The sequence below is a fragment of the Schistocerca piceifrons genome, chromosome 6 (assembly GCF_021461385.2).
Source record: "Schistocerca piceifrons isolate TAMUIC-IGC-003096 chromosome 6, iqSchPice1.1, whole genome shotgun sequence".
Lineage (NCBI taxonomy): Eukaryota > Metazoa > Arthropoda > Insecta > Orthoptera > Acrididae > Schistocerca > Schistocerca piceifrons.
Window position 1 is genome coordinate 288,702,783 of NC_060143.1, and position 12,960 is coordinate 288,715,742.

The following is a 12,960-nucleotide window of genomic DNA, read 5'->3' on the forward strand; positions in this document are numbered from 1 at the left end:
TTATTACTACATAAGTGTGTGAAAGCAAGTTTTCTGATTTGTACATTATAAATAAATGCAGAAACAGGCTTTGTGTTGAGGACTTGAGGGTCAAGTCGAGCTCATTCGAGCCAGACTTTCAAGCTCTGATTATCGATAAACTGCAACTTGCTTCCAACTGAAAGATGTAGCCTAGATATCCTTTCATCAGAATCTAAATTTGAAAACTAGTTACTAATTCTGATTAAGTCTGATTTAACATCAAAGTTTGATTTTATCCTGATTTTTATGTACATACGTACTCGATGTTCAGTTTATATCACACAGCCAGGCTACACTATTTATGATGTAAAAGTTTAATGCACATTTTAAATGTTATTCCTCTCTAACTCATTGAATATTTGTGTCAGGACTGGATTAATTTGGTTTCATATTATTTGCCACAAATAAGTACCACGTGTGAACAGTAATGATTCTGTAAAAAAGTGTCTCCATGAAACACACACACACACACACACACACACACACACACACACACACACACACACACACACTCTTAAAGCATTTAACTCCCATACATTAAACAGCTTCACTTTCATGTAATGAGAACATACACGAGGGGCGTTTGAAAAGCCCGTGCAAAAATTAAAACTACTTACGTGTTTGGGTTAAACCTTTTTTATTTTTCAACTTAGTCTCCTTTTAGACTTACACACTTCGTCCAACGCTGTTCTAATTTGTTGACCCCTTCCGAATAATACGAATTGTCAAAGTCTGCAAAATAGCTATTAGTTGCTTTAGTCAGTTCCTCGTTTGAATAAAATCTTTGTCCCGCCAGCCATTTCTTCAAATTGGGGAACAAATAGTAGTCCGAGGGAGCCAAGTCTGAAGAATAGGGGGGATGTGAAATGAGTTCCATTAATTTTGCAACCACAACTTCTGAGGTGTATGCTGGTGCATTGTTGTGATGGAAAAGGGCTTTTTTGCAGTCCAATCGCCAGGGTTTTTCTTGCAGCTCGGTTTTCAAATGGTCCAATAACGATGAATAATGTGCATCTATAATAGTTATACCCTTTTCCAGATAGTCGATGAGGATTATCTCTTGTGAATCCCAAAAGATAGTCGCCATAACCTTTCCGGCCGAAGGAATGGTCTTCGCCTTTTTTGGTGCATATTCTCCTTTTGTAACCCATTGTTTAGATTGTTGTTTGGCCTCAGGAGTATAGTAATGTATCCATGTTTCATCCACAGTGACAAAACGACGCTTAAAGTCCTACAGATTCTTCCTGAACAGCTTCTAACCGTCCTTGCAACAGTTCGCATGATTCTGTTTTTGGTCAAGCGTGAGCAATCACGGAACCCATCTTGGGAATAGCTTTCTTGTCCAAATGTTTATGCAAACTATTATGTACCTGTTCATTCGAGATGCCCATAGCGCTAGCAAACTCACGCACCTTAATTCTTCTGTCATCCATCACCATATCATGAATTTTATCAATGATTTCTGGAGTTGCAACCTCCACAGGGAGGCCAGAACGTTCAGCATCACTTGTGCCCATATGGCCACTCCGAAAATTTTGAAACCACTTATAAACTGTTCTAATCAAAGGTGCAGAGTCACCATAATATTTATGGAGCTTCTCTTTAGTCTCCTGAGGCGTTTTGCCTTTCATAAAGTAACGGTTAATCACCACATGAAATTCTTTTTCATCCATTTTTTTGACAATCACTTGACTTCCTTGATTCACACGAATGCCAGACACAAAGAAATGGACCAGTATGGCCGAAACTCGGTGTGCGTTCTTTCCAAAGATGCTACTAACTAAATATGGCCTCGATACTTGCCGGTGGTGCCATCTCTTGGACTTTGCTCGGACTTTTCAAACACCCCACGTATATAGATTAATATAGTTCAGTTAATTTGCACTCCATTTTCCATTTTAAGAAAAGATTGTGATGGGATTCTTCAATGCCTAATGTTCAGTTACGTCTTCTAACAAGATGTTGATCATTTATTTTAAGTACTTGGATTGAATCCCTCATCCACATCTAGAGTTATAAAATATCACTTACCACATTATTTTATTTGTGGCCTCATTGTCTTCTGTGGGATAATATGATGTTGGTGTCGGATCCTACTTCTGATATGAAGAAATATTAACTGGTTAAGGGATTGTATTAGTCAGGTGGCTTCCAGTGATTATTTAATGAAATAATGTTTCTAAACTTTGAAATAATTATATTCACTAATATTTCCTCACATTGGATTATTAGTACAAAATATTTCTGCCTTCAGTGCTATCACAAAAACACATTAGCTCCATTTACAATAGCTCTTCTGCCAAGACTGTCCATTTCATATCACATTCCTACCAAGACTGTCCATTTAAAACTACTCTCCCACTAAGACATTGCACGTTGAAGAATAGAGACTTAACAATGTCAAAGAGTTTACAACTTCATTGATAATAATTGTTGGCACATCTTTGAAACAATTAACAAACATGAATTTACATAAATTTAACTAAAATGCTTCAACATTAATTCAAGTATGTATAATGTGAATATACAGGCTTATTTATACCCACCTGAGGATATCAGTACCCACTGGTATTGTGCTTTTAGTACTCTTATTGACTTGATTGCATTACAAACTAGTTCGTCACTCATCTGTGATCATGACATCATATCTCCTTAAGATATGTCGAACAGTGATCGAACTTTGCAGGTACACACAGTGTGGATATAATCTTCAAAATGTGGTGCAAATAAAATTAATAATAAAGAAGTAATAAAACACCTTGCTTGTTGATGAAATTTTACTGCTTGAAAAGCAAAATTGTAATAAATGGTAAACTTTTCGTTTTATTGTTTAATGGGTTGTGTCAGTAAGAAATGTTTCACAAGTGTTCTAAGTGCTCTCACTTTCAATTACTGAACTGAATGAATACGGCTGTGTAATTTGTCTGATGTTATGCTGCCCCAAGATATAGACACAGTTTCTAACTTTAGTACTTGGTGTATTGCGTGAAACCTTTAATGTAACCGTATAGCTAGTAATGAGTAGATTGACAAATTTTTAGATTTGGTCAATAATTGTATGAAATGCTGAAAATAAAATTTGTGTTACCCATATAAGCCTTTAGATAAGCAACCTGCTTCTGGGAACAAGTGACAGTTTTAGCTATTTAGTAGTATAAATTAGTTTTTCAGATGTAAGTGTTGTAAAATGCTAACTTCAGTATATTGTACGGATTGACCCTCACCAGAGGTATCTAGTTCACTGCTTCCAAACTGTATAATGCATTTCAGTCATTGCAAAATTGTCCACCCACAGCAGAACCTTTACTTCCATGTTAAACCACTTATAGTAGTAGAAACATATCACTTCATAGAATTAATGTTTATGCTAACCTAACACCAGCTGAAAGAGACATGCCAGCCAAAACTTAATATCCTTCACTGCTTCACCAACTCTTCTTGGGACACTGATCAGACCACCTTTTTGTGACTTCAAAGAGGTCTCATACCACCCCTCTTGGACTGTGGTAGCATGGCTCATGGATTAGAAGACTCGCAACACCACCTTTGGAAGAGCCCTGTAGATAACAACTTGATGGAGGTGACCATACTGAGACAGCCCCAACTATTATTTAACTGTGTTGCCCATGAATGAGGCATCAAAGGACACCCAAATCGCTTTGTTCTCTTCCTGGATAAAAGGACAAGGCGTGCACAAAAATGCTGTTCATTGTCTCAGTATCAGCTTGTCTATGGTCCAGCCTCTGAACTACACAGAACACTTTTTGAGACGTGTCTCTGTCATCCTCACAGACACCCTGTTAAGAGGATCTGTTGGTCACAACTTCATCTAGATCCAGCCTTCATACCAAAAGACATCACACACCCATGTATTGCTCGTGATAGTGCGCGTAAGATACAGTTGCACTTTTCTCACACTAGGTCATTGGAGCTCTGAACAGTTTACAAGTTCAAACTCTATCCCTGACACTTATTGGTTTTAGTCAGTCAAGACTTCTCCCACGAGTTTCAAAGCACCAGATGGTTGATTTTATTTATCTGGGCCTCTAGCCACATCAAAATCCCAGAAAACAAATTTTCAGATCATTTGACAAGAGCCTGTGAAAAAGGATACCCTAGAATTGCAGATACTGGTTCGTGACCTATATAGGACCCTATCCCAACAACTAGTGTTATTTATTAGAGAGTAATGTGCTTTAGCTATGTACCATAAAATAAAAAAACTACTGCACAGACGTCTTCATGCAGGTTGTCCTGTTGAGAACCTAAAATTAACTGCCAGCTCTGTCTTGGTCACACTATACTCAGATTAAAAGTGTAGCAACTGCAGTGGCGGGGGTGCAGCGTTGCCACTGTGCAGCCGGCCAGTCGTCACAACGCGTTGCATGTAAGCTGCAAAATAAGCAACACAGGCAGCATGTGATGCACAAGAAAGAACTAAGATTGGGTAGTGCCTGGTCTCTAGTCTGAACACCCGACTCGCTGCAACAGCAATCACAAAGTAATTTTCAATTGGGGTATGGATTGACTCATAAATACATTCTCAAAAAGCTCCCCATTACTGCAGTTGTGGTGCCCCTTTATCAGTGGCGTGGCACGTATTTTAATAGTGTGCCTAACTTTTGTTGTGATAAGGCTACCTGATTCATTACCCTCAATTTTAGCCAGTGATGCCCTAGCAGAGAACCTAGAAAATAGGGTTGTTCGACCTCACTTTTTTGAAGACAGAGGAACCGCATTTGCTAAGACATCAGCGTGCTACATTGACTTGTTAAGGAACATTCTTCATCCAGAACGTCAAAGGTGTCATGTACACATGAGAGAAATGTGGTTCTGTAATGGTGGTGCCATAGCTCACTTGGCAAAAACATTCATGGAAGTGATTTGACAGTTGTTCCCATGAAATGTCATTTCACAATATCGTGATGTTCCACGGCCCCCACACTTATGTGATCTATCAATCTTTGACTTCTTTTTGTGGGGCAGCTTTAAATCGAGTGTGTACATGAACAAGCCGTGCACAGTGGATGACTTAAGATATTAGTTTGTCAGGAAATTGAAGCTATGCCAAATAAAATGTTAGAGAGAGCCAACCGTTACATTCAGGAGAGTCTGGCAAAAAGAACATATCTCACGAGATTATTTTCTGAACCTAATTAAGGTATGTAGATTTCAAAAATGTAGTAAAAGAACTGTTAGTGAGAGCAAAATTTTTAGAAAAAAATGAAATCATGTTTCAGTTAGTCAGTAAGGAAAAACATGTTTCCTCTGTATAAATATGCAGTTCCTGCTCTTATTCTTCCATGTATTGACTGTGCAACTCTGTGTTGCTGTTGTAATTTTTCTGTTAACTTGTTCACTTTATCCACACATTTAATAAGTCCACAAAGTAGCATGTGAGCAATCCATTGACTTTTAAATCTAATCTGATAAAAAGTCACTGGTCTCTTCCACATATCCAAATGGCCGTATTCTGTGAAATGATTTGTATTTGGATCACACTTTTAGTGTGCAGAAAGGTGTTCACTATTCTGTAAGTTTCTTGTTCAGCTGGCTGCCAGCAGAATGGAAAAATTTCAGTCAATAAACCTAAAACATTCATATGTAAGCTGTAAAGCTCACTTATGTTGGCATTAACTCCTGTAATGTTGTAAAAGAGTTCCTAATACAATTTTAGTGCCGTTTACTGTAACATATTTGTCAGTACTATTGTAAATATATTGGTTTTGTATTAAATTTTCTTACAAGCTTTCTGTGAATTATGAAATGACTTGTTCCATGACCTGATAAATTAAATAAATAAATTAAATACCTTATTATTTCACAGTAATAGACCCCACTTCAGTCCCTGCTACACCCAGTTTCCCCTCTAATGCAGAATTTGATATGGGTTGATAAGGGAGGGAGGATGTGAGAGAGCACTGGAGGAAAATTGAGATGAAGCTTAGTAACAGTTTTTTGTCATTTAGTGTGTGTACTTACTGACTGACTCTTCTATTTCATGAGTATTCGCCTCTCTTTATAATGAACAGTTATTCAGGCAAAAGAGGCTTGTTAGATTAAATATGCTTTTAATTTCCCGTACATTCCTCTGCAGTGAGACATTGCAAGTAACTTGAACAGAACCTGTAAGAATACCTTTGTGCATAATGTTGCTTGAGTAGAGTAATAAAACACTTTTGATGTGATGTCGATAAAAATAGAACTGCACTATACAAAATGATAATGGATTGCAGAGAAAACAGGCACATGTAAGAGTTTATTCTCTTTGTTTATTATGTCCAGAGTATTTAGCTGTAACCGTATTGGTGCAATGTTTGCTGGCTTCAAACAATTGCAGATTTACGGTACTTCTTTCCAATTTTATAATTTTCCTTATTGGTGGAACCAACATAGATCCATGTTACTGATCACGTATCAGTAAAAATGCACAAAATTGTTATCCGAGCAGAAATAAAAACATGTAGGAAGCAGTGTCGTGTTGTGCGTCATACTCTGGATACCTGAGCGATCACTACAGAATAGAAATACCAGTGATCTTGACATTCCACATAAGAATTTTGGTGTTGTAAAAAGATAAGCTTCTTGTTTCTTTAAAAAGTTATCTTGACTATCCATTGAAATATTTTGGAATATGATTGCACATGAAAAGAATGTCCTCCATGCAAAAGAAAAAGTTCCATGCAACAAAAGAAATGGAACAAAGTAGAAATAAATTTATATCGTGTGTCTGTGTGGGATAATAAGCATTTTACATGACAAAAAGTCAAAATTTGTGTTTCAGAAGTCAAATCCTGTATTGAAGAAATTGACAAGAAACCAGGACATGAAATTTATGGAAAATTTCAACCCTGAAACTAGTAACAGAGAGAAACGGAAACTGACACGAAAAATCAGTCATGGAGGGTAAGCAGTGCAAGTTCTTATTGATTTTATTTTTTGAATTTCTACTGCCGACATCATACGTAGATCATAACTTACTTCAACAAGAAAAGTTCATGGATTGCAGTAACAAAAATATAAACTGGATTAATGTGCAGCACTAAACTGAGATGAAAAGCTGCTGATGGAAAGTCACAAAAAAAAGATAATTGGAAATACTTAAAATAGTATGAATTAAACATTAATTGGAAATGCTGTTAACTAATGTGGGATGGAGAATTACAAATAAGAAGAGTCATTCAGAGAACATGGGAGTAATAGTGGTCTTTTCTTCCCAGCTCACTGACCTTAGTTGTCACATCAGCTGAAAGGAATTGATTACAGGATAGTAATCGATGAAAGATAGCTTAGTGTTGTATTTATTAGATGAAGAGAAGAGAGAAGTATGACTAAATTCACCACTATTTGTACAACACTGCTGACTGAACCAAAAAAACTAACAGTGAAATGGTTGTGTGCAATGCAGCTTCATTAACAATGTATTTCTTTGAATTTATAACCTGTGATTTAAAGTACACTGAAATGTGGAGGCAGATTGTTTTAAAAGAAGCTAAGTAGTATTACCACTTCCTGATTTTTGTCAATACTTAAGTATTTGTTTGTAATAACACCAGAAATTTCACCATGTAAATAAAAAGGGTAATCATTTATCTGTAGCTGATTGATGGATAGTGTATAAAAGCACTGACTGCACAGAGAGCATTTGACTCTCTCTCTCTCTCTCTCTCTCTCTCTCTCTCTCTCTCTCTCTCTCTCTCTCTCTCTGTGTGTGTGTGTGTGTGTGTGTGTGTGTGTGTGTGTGTGTGTGTGTGTGTGTGTGTGAAGATATATTTAGCTAGGCGTATAAGGAATAAGGAGTTGTGTTTGGAGTTGGAAGGACTTTGTAAGAGTTAGTTTTAGACAGTGGCAAAGCTATGCTATCCGGATCTTGGTGTGTAGGGATATGACATTAACAATGTAGAGTAGGGACGTGGAGTGAGGATGATTGAGTCAGTGATAACAATGTAGAGTAGGGACGTGGAGTGAGGATGATTGAGTCAGTGAAGGAGATGGTTTGTGTCTTTAATATGGGGAGCTAGGCTGTAGGTGGTTGGTTGGAAGTGTTTGTTAACAAGAGATATTTTGGGGAAACCAGCTCATCCATCCTAATTGTGTATTCTGTTGGGAACAAATAACAGTAAATTAATAAAGTAGTATGTAGACTGGACCAGAGAAACTGTCAAAACAGTCTAGTGGAGACAAAGATGCAACTATGAAAATAGATGATCCTCTGTGAAGGATATTTTGTTAATTGATGTTGAACACATCAACACATAGATAGAGAACAGGCTTTGAGTGGAGAACAATGATGGACAAATAACTTAGTGAAGCAGTTTTACCTGTCGAGTGAAGGAAGAAATGGTTCCAAAAGGGGGGGGGGGGGGGAAGACAAGAAAACCAGTCAATTACCAGAATTGAAGTACTGTGAAAATAAAAGTGCAACTGTGTTGGATAGCTTACAAGTAACCCGATGCTAGAACATTGAGGTTGTCGCCAATAAGTGAGGTGAAATATATTAGATGTTTCAACTATAATGAGATATGATATGCAGATAATATAATTGTGAAAACTGTGGCACTGCGAAGAAAAAGTGAATGTTTAGCATTAAGATGGTGATAATGTGCATGTGTGAACAGGGCGTTGCCATCTCAGTGGCATGGTAGGCATATAAATTTTGTAGTAGAATAGTGAACATTGTATCTCATTACCTGCCAGCAGTAAACATTGAATGTGGTGTCACTTTGTTTTGTTGACAGCAGCAGCCATTGCCAAGTTACAAAGTTTTCAATGATGGCCTTTGTAAATGCAAAGGTGCCCCTCTATACTGGCATGCTTATTGCCAACAAGTTGTGTTTATCCACTAAATTACAGCACCTGACATCATTGTGACTGTGTGCCTGATAGTGTGGCAGGTTCACCATGTAAGACTGGGGGCACTTTTATTTGACTTGCAGTATCTTGTCATGGTACATTTGACTTCAGGTAATCACTGTTTCTAACAAACTGCAGTTTGCTTTACAATAAAACAGTACTTTTGAAGTATTCAATAGCAAATATTTTCTCTTAATTCAGTTTTGTTTTCAAATTTAAAAATATATTTGTTTTTGCGTAGTGACATAGAGATTATCAGTGTGAATAAAAGGTTTGGAAAATAACTGGTCGTTTAGTACTTAGGTAATCAACGTATTTAATACACTATCGACACAGATTCCTATTATCACTCATAATGAAACAATTACGTATAATATGATAGGTACCTGTCGCACCCCTTGAACAGGTACTCACTTAATTATATTAAATTGCACTGATAATGAATAAGTGATTATTTATTTTGCAAGCTTCTTTCAAAGCAGGGGTGGCCAAGATTTTGGCTCTTGGGCTGTTGGTCTGTGACCTGTCACAAGTGCCATAGTGTTCAGCGTCGTTGCACATCCGCCCCCACCCCCACCCCCACGCCCACCCCCCCACCCGCCATTGCCACATTACACAGAGTCTCTCAGCTGGTGGAGGGAGAGAAGCATTTAAATGGCAATGCAGTCACACTCTGTATGACTTGGCTTTATATTTCATGTTCTTCAGCAACATAGGTCACAAACAAAACAAATCTTTGGTATTATTTAATTATTTTTGGAGCACTGAAGACGAATAATTTTTCTCTGGTACAAACTGTTGGCATATCAACAGGCACAGACAATTTCACATATTTGCGCCATCTTGTTGCTGCTAATCATGACTTCTTTAGTTTCATAATCAAATAAGGGTCTTTCACACAAAGATTCGATTGAAATATGTAGCATTTTTGGAATCTCATTGTGAAATGTGGGAGCTCTACATGAGGAACGCAATGTAGACATCATGTACAGTTTTAATGTAAAACAATTTGTCATTAAAAGGAAATTGTTTGCATATCTCTCAGTTGCGTCTGCACATGCATAAGGGCGCTTTCAACTGAAAGGCCAGTAGTCTGGAAAACAGTTGGAAAATTGACAGTGTCATAACGGTTAGGAAACTAGCTTTACAGTTCTTTGAAGGCCACAATGAATTCTTCAAACCTTGTGTTTTCTGTAACTATAGTGAGCTTAAGGAACTGGACTGTTTGTCAAAATGTGTCCCTTCTATAACACAATTTTCCTTTTTAAAGACATTCCCATCAAATCGGAAAGAAGTTGTTCCTCGCCTTGCAGTGTGAGCATTGTGCAGTTAAGTCCACTTAAAATGCGAGATCTGCAGTCCATTTGGATGTTTTAATTTTAGTTCCTGCATTCCTTTTCCTGCTTAAATTCAACAATACCAAGTTTTAAATCAAAAAATCATTCCAAATCTGCCCCTTGACTTAACTGATGTACTTTGCAGTAATACGTAAAGTCTCCATACTCTTCATTCAATTCCATCAAAACAGTTGCAATGGTCAGTGGAATAATGTGTGCGACATAAATTTTTCTATTTATACCACCAAGAGTATAAATTACTCTTGTAGTAACTCCTACTTCTTTACTCTGGACTACTGTAGTAAATTGCTTCTGTAGTAATATACTCTTTTAGTAACCGTTGGAGAGCTCAATTTCTATTTACTTCTGTAGTTATAACTAAAGTAGTAACGCCTTTTTACTAAAAAAGTAAGCCATTTCTGCACACTGCTGGCACAAGCATTACATTCCCTCTCGGAAAATATTGATTGTCAGCAGACATTATTGCATCACTTTTTGCGTAACTTATTTTCATCGCTATAATTTTAGAAGCTAGACAGGATCATTAAATTGAATTGTTAAAATTGGAAAATCTAAATGCTATTTTACTAATTAAAGACAAGATCTGTGTATTAAGAAAAAGAAATCTTCTATTAATGGATGAATCTGTTGTTAATCCTGCCATCTACAGCTACCTTTGTCCATGGTTGGTTGGTGACACGTGTTAATTTAAGTACCAGTTTGAGATACAAGCTAGCAGCAACATGGAGTTAGCCAAGAAATGTTCAAAAGCCGTATTAGAAAATGAAAAAGAATAGTTTCCTGAAATAATGAAAAAGTACATAACTACTATTAAATCTAAAAAGCACGATGTCAACAGGCTAAAAAGGAAAAAGTATGCTTGGGAAAAAATACATGTTGAATACAACACAGAAGCTCTTACACAAAGCTCACAAGAGCAGCTTACAGTAATGTGGAAGGAAAAGAAAGTGAAAGCAAAGAAAACAAAAGCTGGAAGTATACGAGAACAATTTCAAACTGGCAATGGAGTAAGTGAGATGAAGATAGATGATATAAGCCAAATAATTAGTGAAATGTTTCCACAAGTTTCCGAGAGAATAGCTGGAGTTAATGACAATGACACATCTGAAGGTAATGTGATACTTTCAAGCAATTTTGATGATAACTGCTCTGCAAGTGGCTATGAAACTGCTGAAGGAGGAACTTTATCCCGTAGTCATTGAACCTCAGCCTGCATTCTCAGGCGGGAGCTTATCAGAAGATGCACCCAGCAAAAGAGGGAGAGGACATGCGGTTGTAGTGAAGAACCGGGAGCTGTTGAAAAAAGCAGATCAGCTTCATTCCTTAAAAATGCGTTTAATACAAGAGGAATACAATGCAAAAATTTATTAATAGAAAGACAAAGAGAAATCATATAAGAAGAGCTTAACCTTAAAATGGAAATTATGAATAAATTCAAGAACGTAATGGTGCAATCTTCAGGTTCCAGTCCTTCAACCAGTGTGCTCAAGAAATTTGGGTTTTATGGAATGAATAAGAAAATATTAATATGCATAAAACATCTTTTATTTCCTTGGTATTTTTTCAAATAGTTAATATGTTCTTGTTTCTTGCATGGCATAATATTTCTGTTTATCATTTCAGCATCGGTAATAATTTTTGTTAATACCACATTCTAATATTTATCTGAATTATCAATATTATAAAAGAAGTTTTTTTTAAATAATTGAAACATTGTATGACTTTGTGTGCTCAGTTACAAAATAAAATGAGAATGTTAATTCCCTAGGAAAAAAGAAAGGAAAAAATGTAACTATAAATCACACATAAATAAAATGAGTCATTTTTCACTGCAGTAATAACAATCCTATGGCTTATTTTACTTCTAATTTTACTAGCAAACTAGGTACAATTTTTAATTAAAGTAATTAAGTGTAATAGACCTTCTGACAGCTTGGCCTGCATCATCTGCTTCTGGCTGAAATGCATATTGTTCGATGTCATTCACCTCCACAGCATCAGGGTGAAACACATCTCTAACATCTATTCCAAAGTTGTATAGAACTGCACCAGCCACAATAAAATTCCCACACTTGTTTGGTTTAAATCGCATTGTTTTAGTGAGAATTTGGAAACATTTCTCCCGGACACCGAACGATCACTCTATTACACATGTGGTAGCAATATGGGCTCAATTGTAGCTCCATTCGCCTCCTGTGTGGGCTCGGAACTCAGGTGTCGTAAGATGTTTGGAGAGAGCATATTCACTATCTCCAATAAGCAACCCATCATATTGTCCATTTTCAAATTCTGCGGCAACTCTACTAATGTCCCAAATGTGTGCATCATGCGTAGAACCTGGCCAACGGCTTGCCACATTTAAAATCTTCCTATTAGCATCACGGATGATTTGTGTATTGAGAGAAAAGAAATCCTTGAGATTTCTGTATAGTTCTGCTTGTACTCCAGAAGGACAAAGTATGGGTATATGTACACAGTCTATGGCCCCTAAGACATTTGGGAATCCACCCGTTAGATAGAATTCTTTGGTATATTTTCTTGGCTCTGTGGCATGGACACGTACAGTGGCTTTAAGGCAATGACACAGTTTATCACACTGTTAAAAGCTCTTCCAGCAGTAGTACAATCCCCTGCTATGATTTGTTAAGTACCTGTGGGAAAGATTTGCAGTCCACGAAGTAGTTTCAGCCTACGAGACAAAGCACGGTTCCTGTCAGAATTATGCTGC

General features: G+C 36.9%; 1 protein-coding gene across 1 annotated transcript in view; it reads left to right on the forward strand.

Annotated features, from left to right (window-relative positions):
• Positions 1 to 12,960, forward strand: part of LOC124802774 (ARL14 effector protein-like) — a 97,202-nt gene that overhangs the window by 36,899 nt on the left and 47,343 nt on the right. The window contains exon 2 of the mRNA XM_047263770.1: positions 6,806 to 6,927. Coding sequence (XP_047119726.1) covers positions 6,806 to 6,927 — 122 coding nt within the window. The remainder of the gene's footprint in view (positions 1 to 6,805; positions 6,928 to 12,960) is intronic.